We start from the raw sequence: 12,567 nt of genomic DNA on the forward strand, positions 1-12,567 counted from the left end.
TGGGAGGAAGCTTTGGCCGTCAATTACAATTAACCACCAAATGCAAAAGAGTCATTGCAAGTTTTTTAACATATATATATATTTTTTATTTTCTATGGAACTTAATATCAAATATTGAATATATATATTATCTTTTAAATATATTTTAGTTGATTGGTGGGATGCATATAGTGGTGACAGCGAAGAGCTTTGATCACTTGCCATACAAACTATTAGTCTATGTTGCTCTTCTGCCGGTTGTGAACACAATTGGAGCACATTTGAATTTATAAGTAGATTTGTTCAAAATTTACTTATATTAATATTTTAGTAATAATCTTCAAATTTTGATATAAAAATTTATTTTTAGATTCATACCAAGAAAAGAAATAGACTAGAACACCAAATGCTAAATGATTTGTTGTATGTTCAATATAATCGGAAGATTGCACATCGTTTTCAAAAGTGACGGAAAAAAATAATAATAATTTTAATCCCTTAATTCTTGAAAAATTTCAATGGAACAATGAATGAGTAGATGATTCTCGAGATTTGATTCATGAAGATGCAAATCTTCGGTGGCATCCTTAGGTGCTTCGAGTAATCTCAATAATTCCAATCTTTGTAGTAGAGATATTGGTGAATCCAGGTCCCCTCATCGTGTATGACTGTTACCGTGACCCTTCTAACAAATGTTTGGCAAATGGAGATAAAGAAAACGACAATATGAACACTGACGACTAATGTGAAATTTGAATTAAGGATTTTTTTTTTAATTTTAATATTTTGATATATTAATATTTTAGTAGTTTGATAGTTATGTTTAGTATTTTGATATTTTGGTATTTTGATATTTTATTTGAAATTTAGTGATTTGATGTTAAAACTTTATATTGTATAATTAAATATTAGAAATTTACAATAGGCAGGTCGTTGTATCATCATATTGCCGCGTTGCCTAGGCGATATGGCAAGGCAATGGCGCCGTGCCTATATCCTCGCCGTAAAAATCTTGATTGTATGTATAGCCTGCCCATGAGTGCCCTATCAACGATGTTAAAATTGCATGTTGGCAGAACAATCGATGATGACGATTGAAAATAATTGCCCTTGGAGCGCCATATTATCGTTGCTTCCCAATGAATTGATATGGCAGAGCAGCCTTTGAGAAAAAAATACATTTATCGCCTCTACTCCATAGTTGATCATCGTAATATTGTTGTATATCGATGGTGGCGGCTGGAAATAATTTCATGACACTCACTTTGATTGTGTCATTATAGTGTTGTTAATGACAATTCATTCCAAAGTTCCACCAACCTCATTCACTCATCTACATCAATAGCCAAACCTTATTAATCACCGATCACACGCTTTTCCATCAGTCTTGCATTTTTTTGGGCCGTCGCTAATCATAATCCACCGTTGATTGGTACGATTTAGATTGTTGGACCTGACGCTAACAAAATTGTATTGCGTTGGCCTAATTCCTTTCAATCCGATTGATCAAAATCCTTCGGAATCGGACTGTAATTATCGATAGAATTGTTGTGTGGCAGCGCATACATAACAAAAAAGAATATCTTTGCCTCGCGAGGACCTCTATTTCGTAAGCTTTCTTCTTGTCTAGGGTAAAAAAGCTAGGACAAGCGAGAGACCTTTACACCCTACCCATTGCATATGTTCTTACAAATATTTAATAACAACAAAATTAAAAATATTAATATTTATGTTATATGCTAACATACTTTGTCTACTCCAAATATTTTACTGTTATGATTTTAGATATTATCAATTTTGCTGAGTTGAATTCTTGATTTTGAACTTAAATTCAAGCCAATGTATATGTCTATATTTATCTAAGAAAATCATAACAAACGCAACGCACCCTATAAGATTTATAATCGAAATCTTTTTGTACATAAATCATTCAGTATGATCAGCTCATTTATACAAATTCAAGTCTCAAAGGCATGTATAAATATATATATATATATATATGAATTACACAAAACATTCCAACCACGAACCATAATACTTACCAGCTACTATTTACACAAGAACAGAAAGAAAGAAGTCAGCCAAACCATGGATAGTATGCATATTTACCATTATTTCGCCGTCGAAGCGTCCCTCGGTCGATCCACGCTGATTCGATCAATTAGTTCTTCGCTCCCAACTCATTAGTAGCACTTATAGAAAAACTTCGAAGTCCCAAAATCGACAAAATTTAAGAAATCCAGTAATAAGTGAATCCCGGTTAGCTTCTCTTGGGTAAGTCATAGGCTTTCTTCAAAAACTTTGTCGCCACCTTGTCATTACGACAGCACAAAATGCGTAAAATAGTGTCGGGATCAGTTGCACTCCACTCACATGTTGTTGGAGGCAAGGGAAGTTTTGATCTTGTAGAAGCTCCATTGCTATTTGGAGCCGCATGTCTGAGCTGATCAATGAGTTCCTCAGTCCCGGTTTGTAAAAGAGCAATAACACCCTTCGCAGTGGTCGATAAATTGCCGATCAACTCAGCCGGTAAACCATCACCATTAGACCAAAAAAGGTCGGTAAGAAACTTAAAATCCTCCTCAACTATCAGAGCATCTTGCAGCGTAAAGGCACGGCCACCGGCAAGCAAAACAAACAAGAAACCTTCGAAAGAAGCTTTCATTACATCGGTGATCACGCGGGTCCTGACTCTGTCGTGAACTGTTACAGATATTACTTCCAGATTTCGCTCCAGCTCCTGGAGAAAAGGTTCGATTCGGGAAGAAGAAACATCCCCAAGGTAGAGGTAATCCAGAAGAACATGCCTCAGATCATGAAACACGATCTTGTATGCGGTCGCCTCGGAGAGTAGCCGGATCCCTTCCAAGCAGGAAGGTGCCGATATCCCAAAGTTCCGGTTTACGATATTTTCGTCATGGGTGAAGCCACAGTTCTTCAAGTTAGAGATTGTTCTCATTTCTAGAGCTTCCACGTCTTTTCGGATGTTGTATAAGGTGTTGATGCGGAGACATAGCCGGGGAACACTTAAAGAATCATCCTCGTCAACAATGACGTGGGATTTTCTACCGGGAATCATATGCAACCGGTCTTTCCTCTTGAATGCACTGAATTTTGAGCCGGTCCTGCATCTCGTTAGACCTGGCAGTGGTGGAAGGAAGGAACTTGGAGATCCTGATTAAAAGCTTGACGTCAATACCTGAATTAACACGTGAAAATTTGGTGCTAAATTGAGAGGAATAGAGTTCAATGTTTACCGCAGCTAGATATTGTCTTGGTGATATAGTTCTGAAGGCATTTGTCCAAACCATTCAGCAGCTCGGGAAGCAAAACTGGATGCATTGGTATTGGCAACAAAAAGAATGCCTCCAATGTCTCGTCCATAATTCGTAGAACTTCCACAGCAGAGGGCGCAAAACGCCCCTTGTTCACTTGAGGATTCCAGTCCTACGAAAAAAGAAAAGAGAAATAAAGAAAAGAAAAGAGAAAATCGGGAAATATTACAACCAACTTCCCTTCAAGCACATCTACACAAACTACTTTCAATACTATAGACGGGTAATTAGGATGCACAAACATCCCAAAGGGCATATAAAAACTCTCCCATTATAATAATACGAGAAGATTAATAATGTGGAGAGTACTGATTGGATTAACTGATAATACCAATCAAAATGTTTCAGGTAACGACTACTACGTCATTCGCTTCAAAACACCCAATAAACATATGGAATAAAATAAACTATAAAATACCTGCATCAACCATTGGTAACACTAAATTTTTATTTGTAAAGGATAGATGAAATTTACATATCATTTATGCACAATCAAATAAAAGCATAAGAAGAAGTCCCATTTTCCCACTCTTATAATCAAATATCACGACCTTCAAGTGTGCGAAAACATTCCAGTTACATTATCTAATTATATTGGTTTCCTCGACATCATCTCCAAAGTAATTTCCTAGTAGCAAGAAATATCAGCAATTCAGCATAAAGCATCTCATGGGCAACAAAACCGGATCACATCCAAAAGAAAGACAATTTCACCTATAGATTTTCAGTAGTGTACGATCTAATCAGGGCATTAATTAGTGGCACATCAAAAAATAACAGGAGAATGGTACCTCTTGCTGCAAATTCCTTTCAACCCATTCCCCGAGCCTCTCAATCCTTGTTCTGATCCAGGATTTGACGAGTTTACTGATCACAGCCTCAGCTTCGTAAGGAGCCATCTCCTGAATTATAGCTTTCCCACCATCTTCACTATCGACTGAATCTGCAACAGCCATTTCCACCAGATGTTTCTCGAGTTTTTCAGCAGCTAACAACACTTGAATAGCTTCTGGAGTCAACTCATTTATTCCAGATACAAATTTTTTCAGTTCATTAGCATAGCAAGTATGAAGAGTAGCTGCAGCAACCCCGGTAGCAAGAGGGTGCCATCTTTTCAATACAGGACTGTATATTTCCTTCTCATTGAATGCCATATCAGACAGATTTTGTGCCAGGATGGAAAGGAGTGGGAGAGGACTCGGCTGATTCATAGAAGACTTTCTGCTTGAGAAGACCTTCTCTCTTTCCTGTCTTCAAATGGAACAAAGAGGAGCCTGAGTCGATATTTACAAGATTAAGCAAATTAAGCAATAAATGGATAATTAAAAGCCATATCCCTTTGGGAGTAGGGCTAAATTTTATCCCCAAAAATTAGATGAAAAATGGTTCAACAAATCATAGAATGTTTATTCATTGCAAGCTTCGGTAACTCTTCTATCGTAACTATTATAAGCATACTTTTTTTCTGACAAAATGTTCTCTTCATACTTGCCTGCGAATAAGCGCTGCGCACTGACGATCGTATATAAGCTTCAACCCTGCTATGTGCCACACTGATTTCATTCCTCTTCTTACCATTGTCGTGAGATTTGCTTAACAATAATTTGGTAGCCGTAATCCCAAGTGACAAAACATGTTGCATTACCTCTATGGTACCCCTATAAAAAGTATCATGGTACCGATGAAGCCTTTTCTCGGCCCAATCTAACATGATCCTTAATGTGGAATTTAAGATCTTAGAGTATGCTGGATCATGAGTCGAGTCCGCATCCTTTTCTACTTCCAACATCATAATATCAATGGCCGAAAGAAGGTCATCTTCAATTTCACCAGTGGCAACGTACTGATGAAACAAAACCCACATAAAAGAAAGATTATGAAACTCCTTGTTTATCCCAAGCATAACCCAAGTCTTCTTTATTTGCTCTAGAATCTCGTCAACTTCTTCGACAACAGATGCTTCATCATTTACATCAAAGCAAGCTTCCAAAAGTATCTTATAAAGATGAAGATTTAGCGGTACTCCATCAGCCCAGTGGCATACATCGGAAGAAGAACCATCAAACGATCTGCAAGCAAGAGACGTTACAACGCTGCGGAGAATATGCATTGATTCGCTGTGCTTTCCAGTATCTATGGACTTCTCTGATGCTGAATGTAGAATCTGAAGAAGGCGTTGAGGGGCCATTTGGGACTTATCCAGAGGCAGGTACGGGTGGACCAGAAGTCCAGATTCAAGAACTTTCAAGGTCTTCCTCTGCCATGCTTCACATTCTTGTTGACTAGTAAAATCCGAGGATCTTAACTGTTGCAGTAGCTCTAACGGTAGAACCATCGACTCAATTCGTCTCCCAAGCTGTCAAGAAAATCACCACCACGGAGGATGCCGAATTACTAACATTATTCAAACGAAAAGCCATTTCCAGTAAGCCTGTAATGTTACTAAACTGATTTACACTCTTACAATTTTTAGCTCCACTTTTATCAAGAACAAATTCTATCACACAGTGTCATATTATCTTTCTAATATATCACACAAATTCCTTAGAAGTAAGAACTGTCCACCCCCATTCTCCACCTTGAAATAGTGATGGGTGCCTTTCTTGAATTTTCGAATCTGTTTTCGCACAATAGCAAAACACATTTTCCCCATCTCAACAAAAAACCATTTTATATTAAGAACATGGCGTCGACAAACTAGTTTCCATTCAAATTTTTATTTTCTCAAATCATCCAAACATACCAAAACACAAACAAACATAATACCCAAATACCAGATTCATTAATATACAAGAACATAGTAATGCGTTGGAACAATGTATGGTTCCCAAAGAACAAATTGATTGAAACTTCAGATTAGATCAAGACAAAGACAAACAGACAGTTTCTAATTTGTTTATCCATTTGTCTCATTCATTAACATAATCCCCATTGACCACCTCTAATCCATCTCTACAATGCAGACCAAAAAACACCTTTATATATATACACATAACATCTAAGAAATTTTCCAAAGTTTCATCATCTTCAACGAAAAACAGTCACAGAATTCCTAACCTGACCAGCAGCCAATCTGAGCAAGCCGCGACGGATCCTGGAATCGGTCTGCTCCGAAATCCTCATCTGAACCCGCATCAGCTCCCCAACCGAAGCCCCACCCGTCTTCCTCTCCGGACCCTCGCTCGCCGGATCGCCCGACCCGTTCTCCTCGCTCTTCTTTCGACGCGGTTTGAGCCCCAGCGCCTTCTTAACCTTGCTCGCCGCCGAATTCGTCAACGATTTGTGCATCGACGGCGAGTGCGATGCCTTCTGAGACCGATTCGAACTAGACACGTAAGTGAGGCGCCTTCCGGAGCCGGTCGCCCGGCAGGCTCCGACCAGAATCTCGTACGCCGTTTCCCGGAGCTCCGACGGCGAGAGGTCCACTCCCAGCTCCCCGAACGGGTCCATGCTCCAGTCGCTCCGCCTCCCACTGCATACAAGTGATTTACTGCGCGATTTACGCGGATTGCATTGATACCGGTGCGCAGTTGCCGAATAGCAAAAGAATTCGAGGAAATCAAGCAGTGAATCGAGCAGAAAGGCAGCGGATCGAATGCTTACTTGGCTTCCAAGGAATGAAAATCGGAGCTTTTTCAGAGAATGTATACAATTCTTCAGCAGAAAAGGGCAGAAATTGAAGTGGGAATTGTAAATTGTTGCAGTTGAGGGAAGACAGGAAAGGTGGGCTGGCGGCGTTGGCGAGTTGGGATTCTTTGTGGGAGTTGTGTTGGGCAGCTCCTGAGAGTTTCAACACTCGATCAATCTGGACAGTTGAAGTATTTGGTTCTAGTGAAAGACGGCTCTAATTCATCTGGTGTAAGAGGTCCTGGATCTTTTATTAAGTGAAGCATATTGTGGGACACGTGGCATGAGTAACCATCCGAGGTGGGTTTGGATTACGACACGCCGCGACTATTCTCATCTTTATCGCGGGTCCGCTTTTGAATTATACTTCCTCCTCCATTCATTATGTCAATTTTTTTATTTTCATTATTATTAGAAAATAAGCTCAATTTATTTTTTGCCGAGTTGATTTATAATATTGTTTATTATATAAAAATCCGATTTATTAGTATTTTATAATATTATTATAATAATATTTGTATAAAATAATTATAAAAAATAAAAAAATATTTTTAATATTAAGTATATAGACAGTAAACGAAATTTAGAGGCGGACAGAAATGTATGCATTTTTAAAAATTAATTATGTTTAATTTATTTAATGTAATAGTTTTAATAAAATTAATCTATTTATTTATTTATTTAATATTTATGTGCAAAATAGATACGTTCTTTAATCTAATTTAAATTTTTATTATTATTTTCATTTGTCTCATTCAAAAAGTATCATATTTTTTTAGCTGAGTTTTCCCTAATTTTAGTATTTGGACTCAGAGTTTCTCGAAAAAAATACATTTTTTTCTCTCACAAAATATTCCATCAAACGTTATTTTTATACTAAAGTCAAACCAATGTTTTTTAAAACTTATCAAAACAAATACACCCACTAAAATTAATTATACACTAATATTAAAATATCATTACCTTTTATTTAAATTAAAAATATACCATGTAAAATTACTTTATATAGATAAAATCAAAAGTAAAAAATGTCAAAACTCCAAATAGTCTCTTTCAAATGGGACAAGAAAATATTAAATAATTTGACATAAAAAAATATATATATATTGTACTTGGACAAATAATTTAGGTAATTATTTGTAATAATAGTATTATTTTTAAAAATATATATTACATTATTTACCAAAAAATCATTTGCAATTACTTAAAATATAATTTTTTTAAAAAAAATTGTGTTTGATTTAATTTACCTAAACAATTTTACTATTTATTATTTTTTTTGTTAAAAAAATATCAAATAAAGTACTATTTTTTTATTTTTTATATTATATAAAAAATAATTTAAATTAAAAATATTATATCAATACATAGTATATAATATCAAATAATTATTCAAATTATAAAACTTTAATACTTAAATTTTAATTTTTCAACCAAACACTTAGGTTGTGTTTTTTTTGGGTTATACTACAAGTTTTTATTATTCAAATTCTTCTTTCTTTCCAAAATATCATATCAAATAATTATTTTTTTATATTATTAAAAAAATTTATTTTACATTAAAAACACCACGTCAACATTTATTTATATCATATTTACCAACTATTCAATACAGCTTTTTACTATTCAAAAATTCAAATTCAAAAACTAAAATCCACAGACAAATACATTAAAGTTTTAATTTAAAAATAAATTTTCAATTCAAAATATAGTAATAATATGTATTTATATTAAATAAAAAAACAATTCAAGTTAAATTTTTTTATTATTCATGCAAATTTAAAATTCAAATATCAAACCATAGTTAACATTTATTAATTATAAAATATTTTTTCTTAAATAATAAATTTTAAATTATTTTAATTTTTAGAAAAATTCAGCTATTTCTGATCTAATTCAGATTTTTTATATCATGTCCGAGTTGACTTTTAAAATTTTTGGATCATATTTATTTGTACTAGTTTTAAATAAACGTAATTAAAATAAATTTATGAAATAATCGTGAGTAAAAAATTAAATAAATTAATTTTAATTATTTAAAATTTTAGTTATAATTAAAATTTATTATTATTATTTTTTTTTTCTGAAGAGTGACGTAATTGAATAGGGACAATTAAAAAAAAGAAAAATGATGTAATTAGTAGGAATAGGAAAAATACTTGTCAACTATAACAAATTTTTTTATTTGTCAATGTAAATTGGATATATTTATTTTGGCATTGTATGCCTATTTTTTTTCAAACACGTCCCAATATATATTCAATTTTATAATAAAAGTTAAAATTTAATATAAAATATTGTTTTTTTAGATATATATATATATTTGAGTTTGTTTATTTTGATTTTGAATAGTAAAATTTTGAATTGAAATAGTTATTTGATGTGATGTTTCGAATGTAAAATTTAATTTCATATAATATAGTAAATAAAAAATAAGTGTTTGATTTGATGTTTTTAGAGAAAATAAAATTGGAATAGTAAAATATAAACTCAAATTCAAAAAGTGTGTTTCTTTTGGTTGAATTTGAAAAAAAAAAAAATTGATTTGAATTTTATATTAAAGTAATGTTTGAAGAAATGTTTTGTGAAAAAAAAATATATTTTTTTTTCAAAAAACACAAAGTTGAAAAATAAATTTGAAAAAAAAAAAATTGATTAAAGAAACATACCCGTTCAATAAAATTTTCTTTAAATATTAATATATATATATGCACATTATCATAATACATGATATATATTTTTTATTTACTTATAAAAAACTTATTAATTTAATATAAAGTATTAATTTTTATATTTTCGGCATAATTTTTCATATCTAATATATATAAAAAAATATATTCATCTAAAAACACAAAATAGACACACTAATTGTTTATTTATTTTTATAAGTAGTATTTATTTACAATAATCTTACTTTTATTCTTCTAGGGCTTAAAAAATGTTCGATTTTCATAAAAAAGAGAAATAAGTAAACCTCTCCCCTCCCTTTATAAAAAATTTCTAGTAAAATTTTATAGTATCAAAATAACATTATACAAGTGTTACGTATGAAAATTAGAATTAGGTTAAAAAGCCCAAGGTAAAAAGAAGAATGGGCCTGGCAATAGAGTTGATTGCACTGGCTGAAGGACACCGTGAGGAAATCAAGGAAAATAGATTTATTTCTAAGGAAAATTCAGGACGGAAGGACCTCAGGTCGGAAGGTCTTCAGGTCGGAAGGTCCTCAAGACGGAAAGACCTCAGGTCGGAAGGTCTTCAGGTCGGGGGGAAGTCCTCAAGACGGAAAGTCCTCAAGACGGAAAGACCTCAGGTCGGAAGGTCTTCAGGTCGGGGGGAAATCCTCAAGACGGAAAGTCATCAGGACGGGAAGTCCGCAGGTCGGGAGGCCCTCAGGACGGGAAGTCCGCAGGTCGGGAGGCCTTCAGGTCGGGAGGTCCTCAAGACGGAAAGTCATCAGGACGGGAAGTCCGCAGGTCGGGAGGTCCTCAGGACGGGAAGTCCGCAGGTCGGGAGGCCCTCAGGTCGGAAAGTCCACAGGTCGAAAAGTCTTCAGGGCGGAAAGTCCTCAGGTTGGATAGGTCGGGAAGTTCTCAGGTCGGAACTCTGCGGCGGGACCAACAAGTCGGATGGTTTGTTAGTCGGGATGTCTGTAGCTAATCCAAACAAGTCAGATGGTTTGCAAGTCGGGAGGATTGGCAGTCGGACCAATACGGTTGTAGATTGGCAGTCGGGCCAAAAGGGCGGAAGGTCTGTGGTCGGCTCAAAGAGTGAAATATAGGGATAATTTTGGTCTGCTGAGGACACGTGTCAGCAGGAGAAGGGTTGGAAGACGGTTGGGAAGGAGACGTTGTAACCGTTCGGGCGACGGTTTTCAGTACAGTTTCCCAGAAAATATTTAAGGGTTTGGATCATCATTTGGCAGGGGATCTTCAATCAACTTCAACAAAGCAAAGTCAGATTTGGGGATCACCACTTTAAATTTCAGTCTTTTATTTTCCAGTTTATTTTCTGTACCATACAGTGTTTAGAGATTCCTAATCTCAGGCACTAATTAATCAAGTTTAAGGATATTTTCTATATCTTTGAATTTTACTTTATTTTTGTTGAAAAATTACATCAACAAATTGGCGACCACAGTGGGAGCAAGACACAATTGCTCATTCCAATTCCGGCGATAATTTCATACGTCTTAGATCCGGCCGAATCATCGGAAGGGTCCATATGGCAGGTTCACAACCTCAAGCATCTTCGGCACCGGCGGGAGAATCCGTTCCACCACCTATTGTGCCAAATGCCGGGGAAAACCCACAACCACCAACTGATTGGAGGTCTTATGTTCAACAAATGAACAACCAGCAAACTTTGGTTATGCAGAATATGTTGCGTGAGCAACAAACGAACATGTTGCGTGAACAACAAAATCTAATACAGAATATGTTGGATCAAGCACTGTCAAGGGTTAGTCTTCAACCCACTCAAACTCCACCAGGAGTATCACCATCCAGACTACAGGCAAATTTCGCAGGGCCATCATTCGTGGATAGTGCCTTTCCAAGTGCCACAAATCCCAACCGAACGGATAGGGGAAAATCTCCTCTGACTTTTCCCAACACTGTTCCGCTGGGACCAAGGGTTTCCAGTCCGCAGCCGAACAATACAAGGGAGGACAGGCCTGGAGGATATATACATGATCCTATTCATATTCCTGTGCAGGATCCTTTCCATGTTCCTGATCATCAACGCGTTCATGTAGATCCTGATGAGATCGCACATATATTAAGGGATCAGTTTGGGCTAACTCCTCAGATGGCTAACCGCCCTGCATATCAGAGACCTTTCCCAGAAAGGATCATTAATGAACACCCCCTCCCAAGGAATTATCGACCGCCCGATTTTCATGCATTCTCAGGGGAGGACGGATCTTCCACCATAGAACATGTTGGTCGGTTCACAGCACAATTAGGAGAAGTTGGCAATAACCCTTTTTATAAGTTGCAGCTGTTTGATTTATCTCTTACTAGAACAGCGTTTTCGTGGTTCGCAAGTCTGCCTCCTGGACAAATTCAGACGTGGGAAGGACTGGAGATGGCATTTCATGCCAGATTCTTCAATCCTTTACCAATTTTTTCTTTAACTGATTTACTAGAATTGAGACAGTATCCAGAAGAATCTGCTTCACAGTTTATAGAAAGGGTGCGACTGATAAAAGGGCGATGTCCTACGGTAATCAGTGAGAAAGAGATGACCAATTTAGTGGTCCGGAATATGCATACTCGCTTAAGAAAGGCACTCACTGCACTGGATGTTGAGGATTTGGCAAGTCTTGCATCTAAGGCTGGGCGTTTAGAGTCTTTGTTCAGAGAGGAAGATCAGAATAACAGGCGTAATAGAGGCCAACATATGGCGAGTATGGGAACAGAAACATGTGACTTTGATTTTAATCAGTCAGAAGATATGGCAGCTGAAATCCTCTCTGGAAAACCTTATGTATGCCCCAAATTGAAGCCAGTACCAGGGTCTGAAGGAAAGGATCAACCGATGTTTGATAGTTCGAAAGCTGACGAAATCTTTGATATCCTGTTGACTGATGGCCAGATCCGTATTCCAAAGGGGCAAAGATTGGCCA

General features: G+C 35.9%; 1 protein-coding gene across 1 annotated transcript; it reads right to left on the minus strand.

Moving 5' to 3' along the window:
- Positions 1-1,926: 1,926 nt before the first annotated feature.
- LOC127266308 (protein unc-13 homolog) lies at positions 1,927-7,103 on the minus strand. Its single transcript, XM_051296513.1, has 5 exons — positions 6,372-7,103; positions 4,807-5,670; positions 4,106-4,561; positions 3,237-3,426; positions 1,927-3,153 (listed from the first exon to the last, which is right to left on the minus strand). The coding sequence occupies exons 1-5, from the start codon at positions 6,762-6,764 to the stop codon at positions 2,240-2,242; spliced, it is 2,817 nt and encodes a 938-aa protein (XP_051152470.1). The 5' UTR covers positions 6,765-7,103; the 3' UTR covers positions 1,927-2,239.
- Between the last annotated feature and the right edge of the window lie 5,464 nt (positions 7,104-12,567).

This window comes from Andrographis paniculata, unplaced genomic scaffold, assembly GCF_009805555.1.
Source record: "Andrographis paniculata isolate CXL003 unplaced genomic scaffold, ASM980555v1 Contig75END, whole genome shotgun sequence".
NCBI classification, from domain to species: Eukaryota; Viridiplantae; Streptophyta; class Magnoliopsida; order Lamiales; family Acanthaceae; genus Andrographis; species Andrographis paniculata.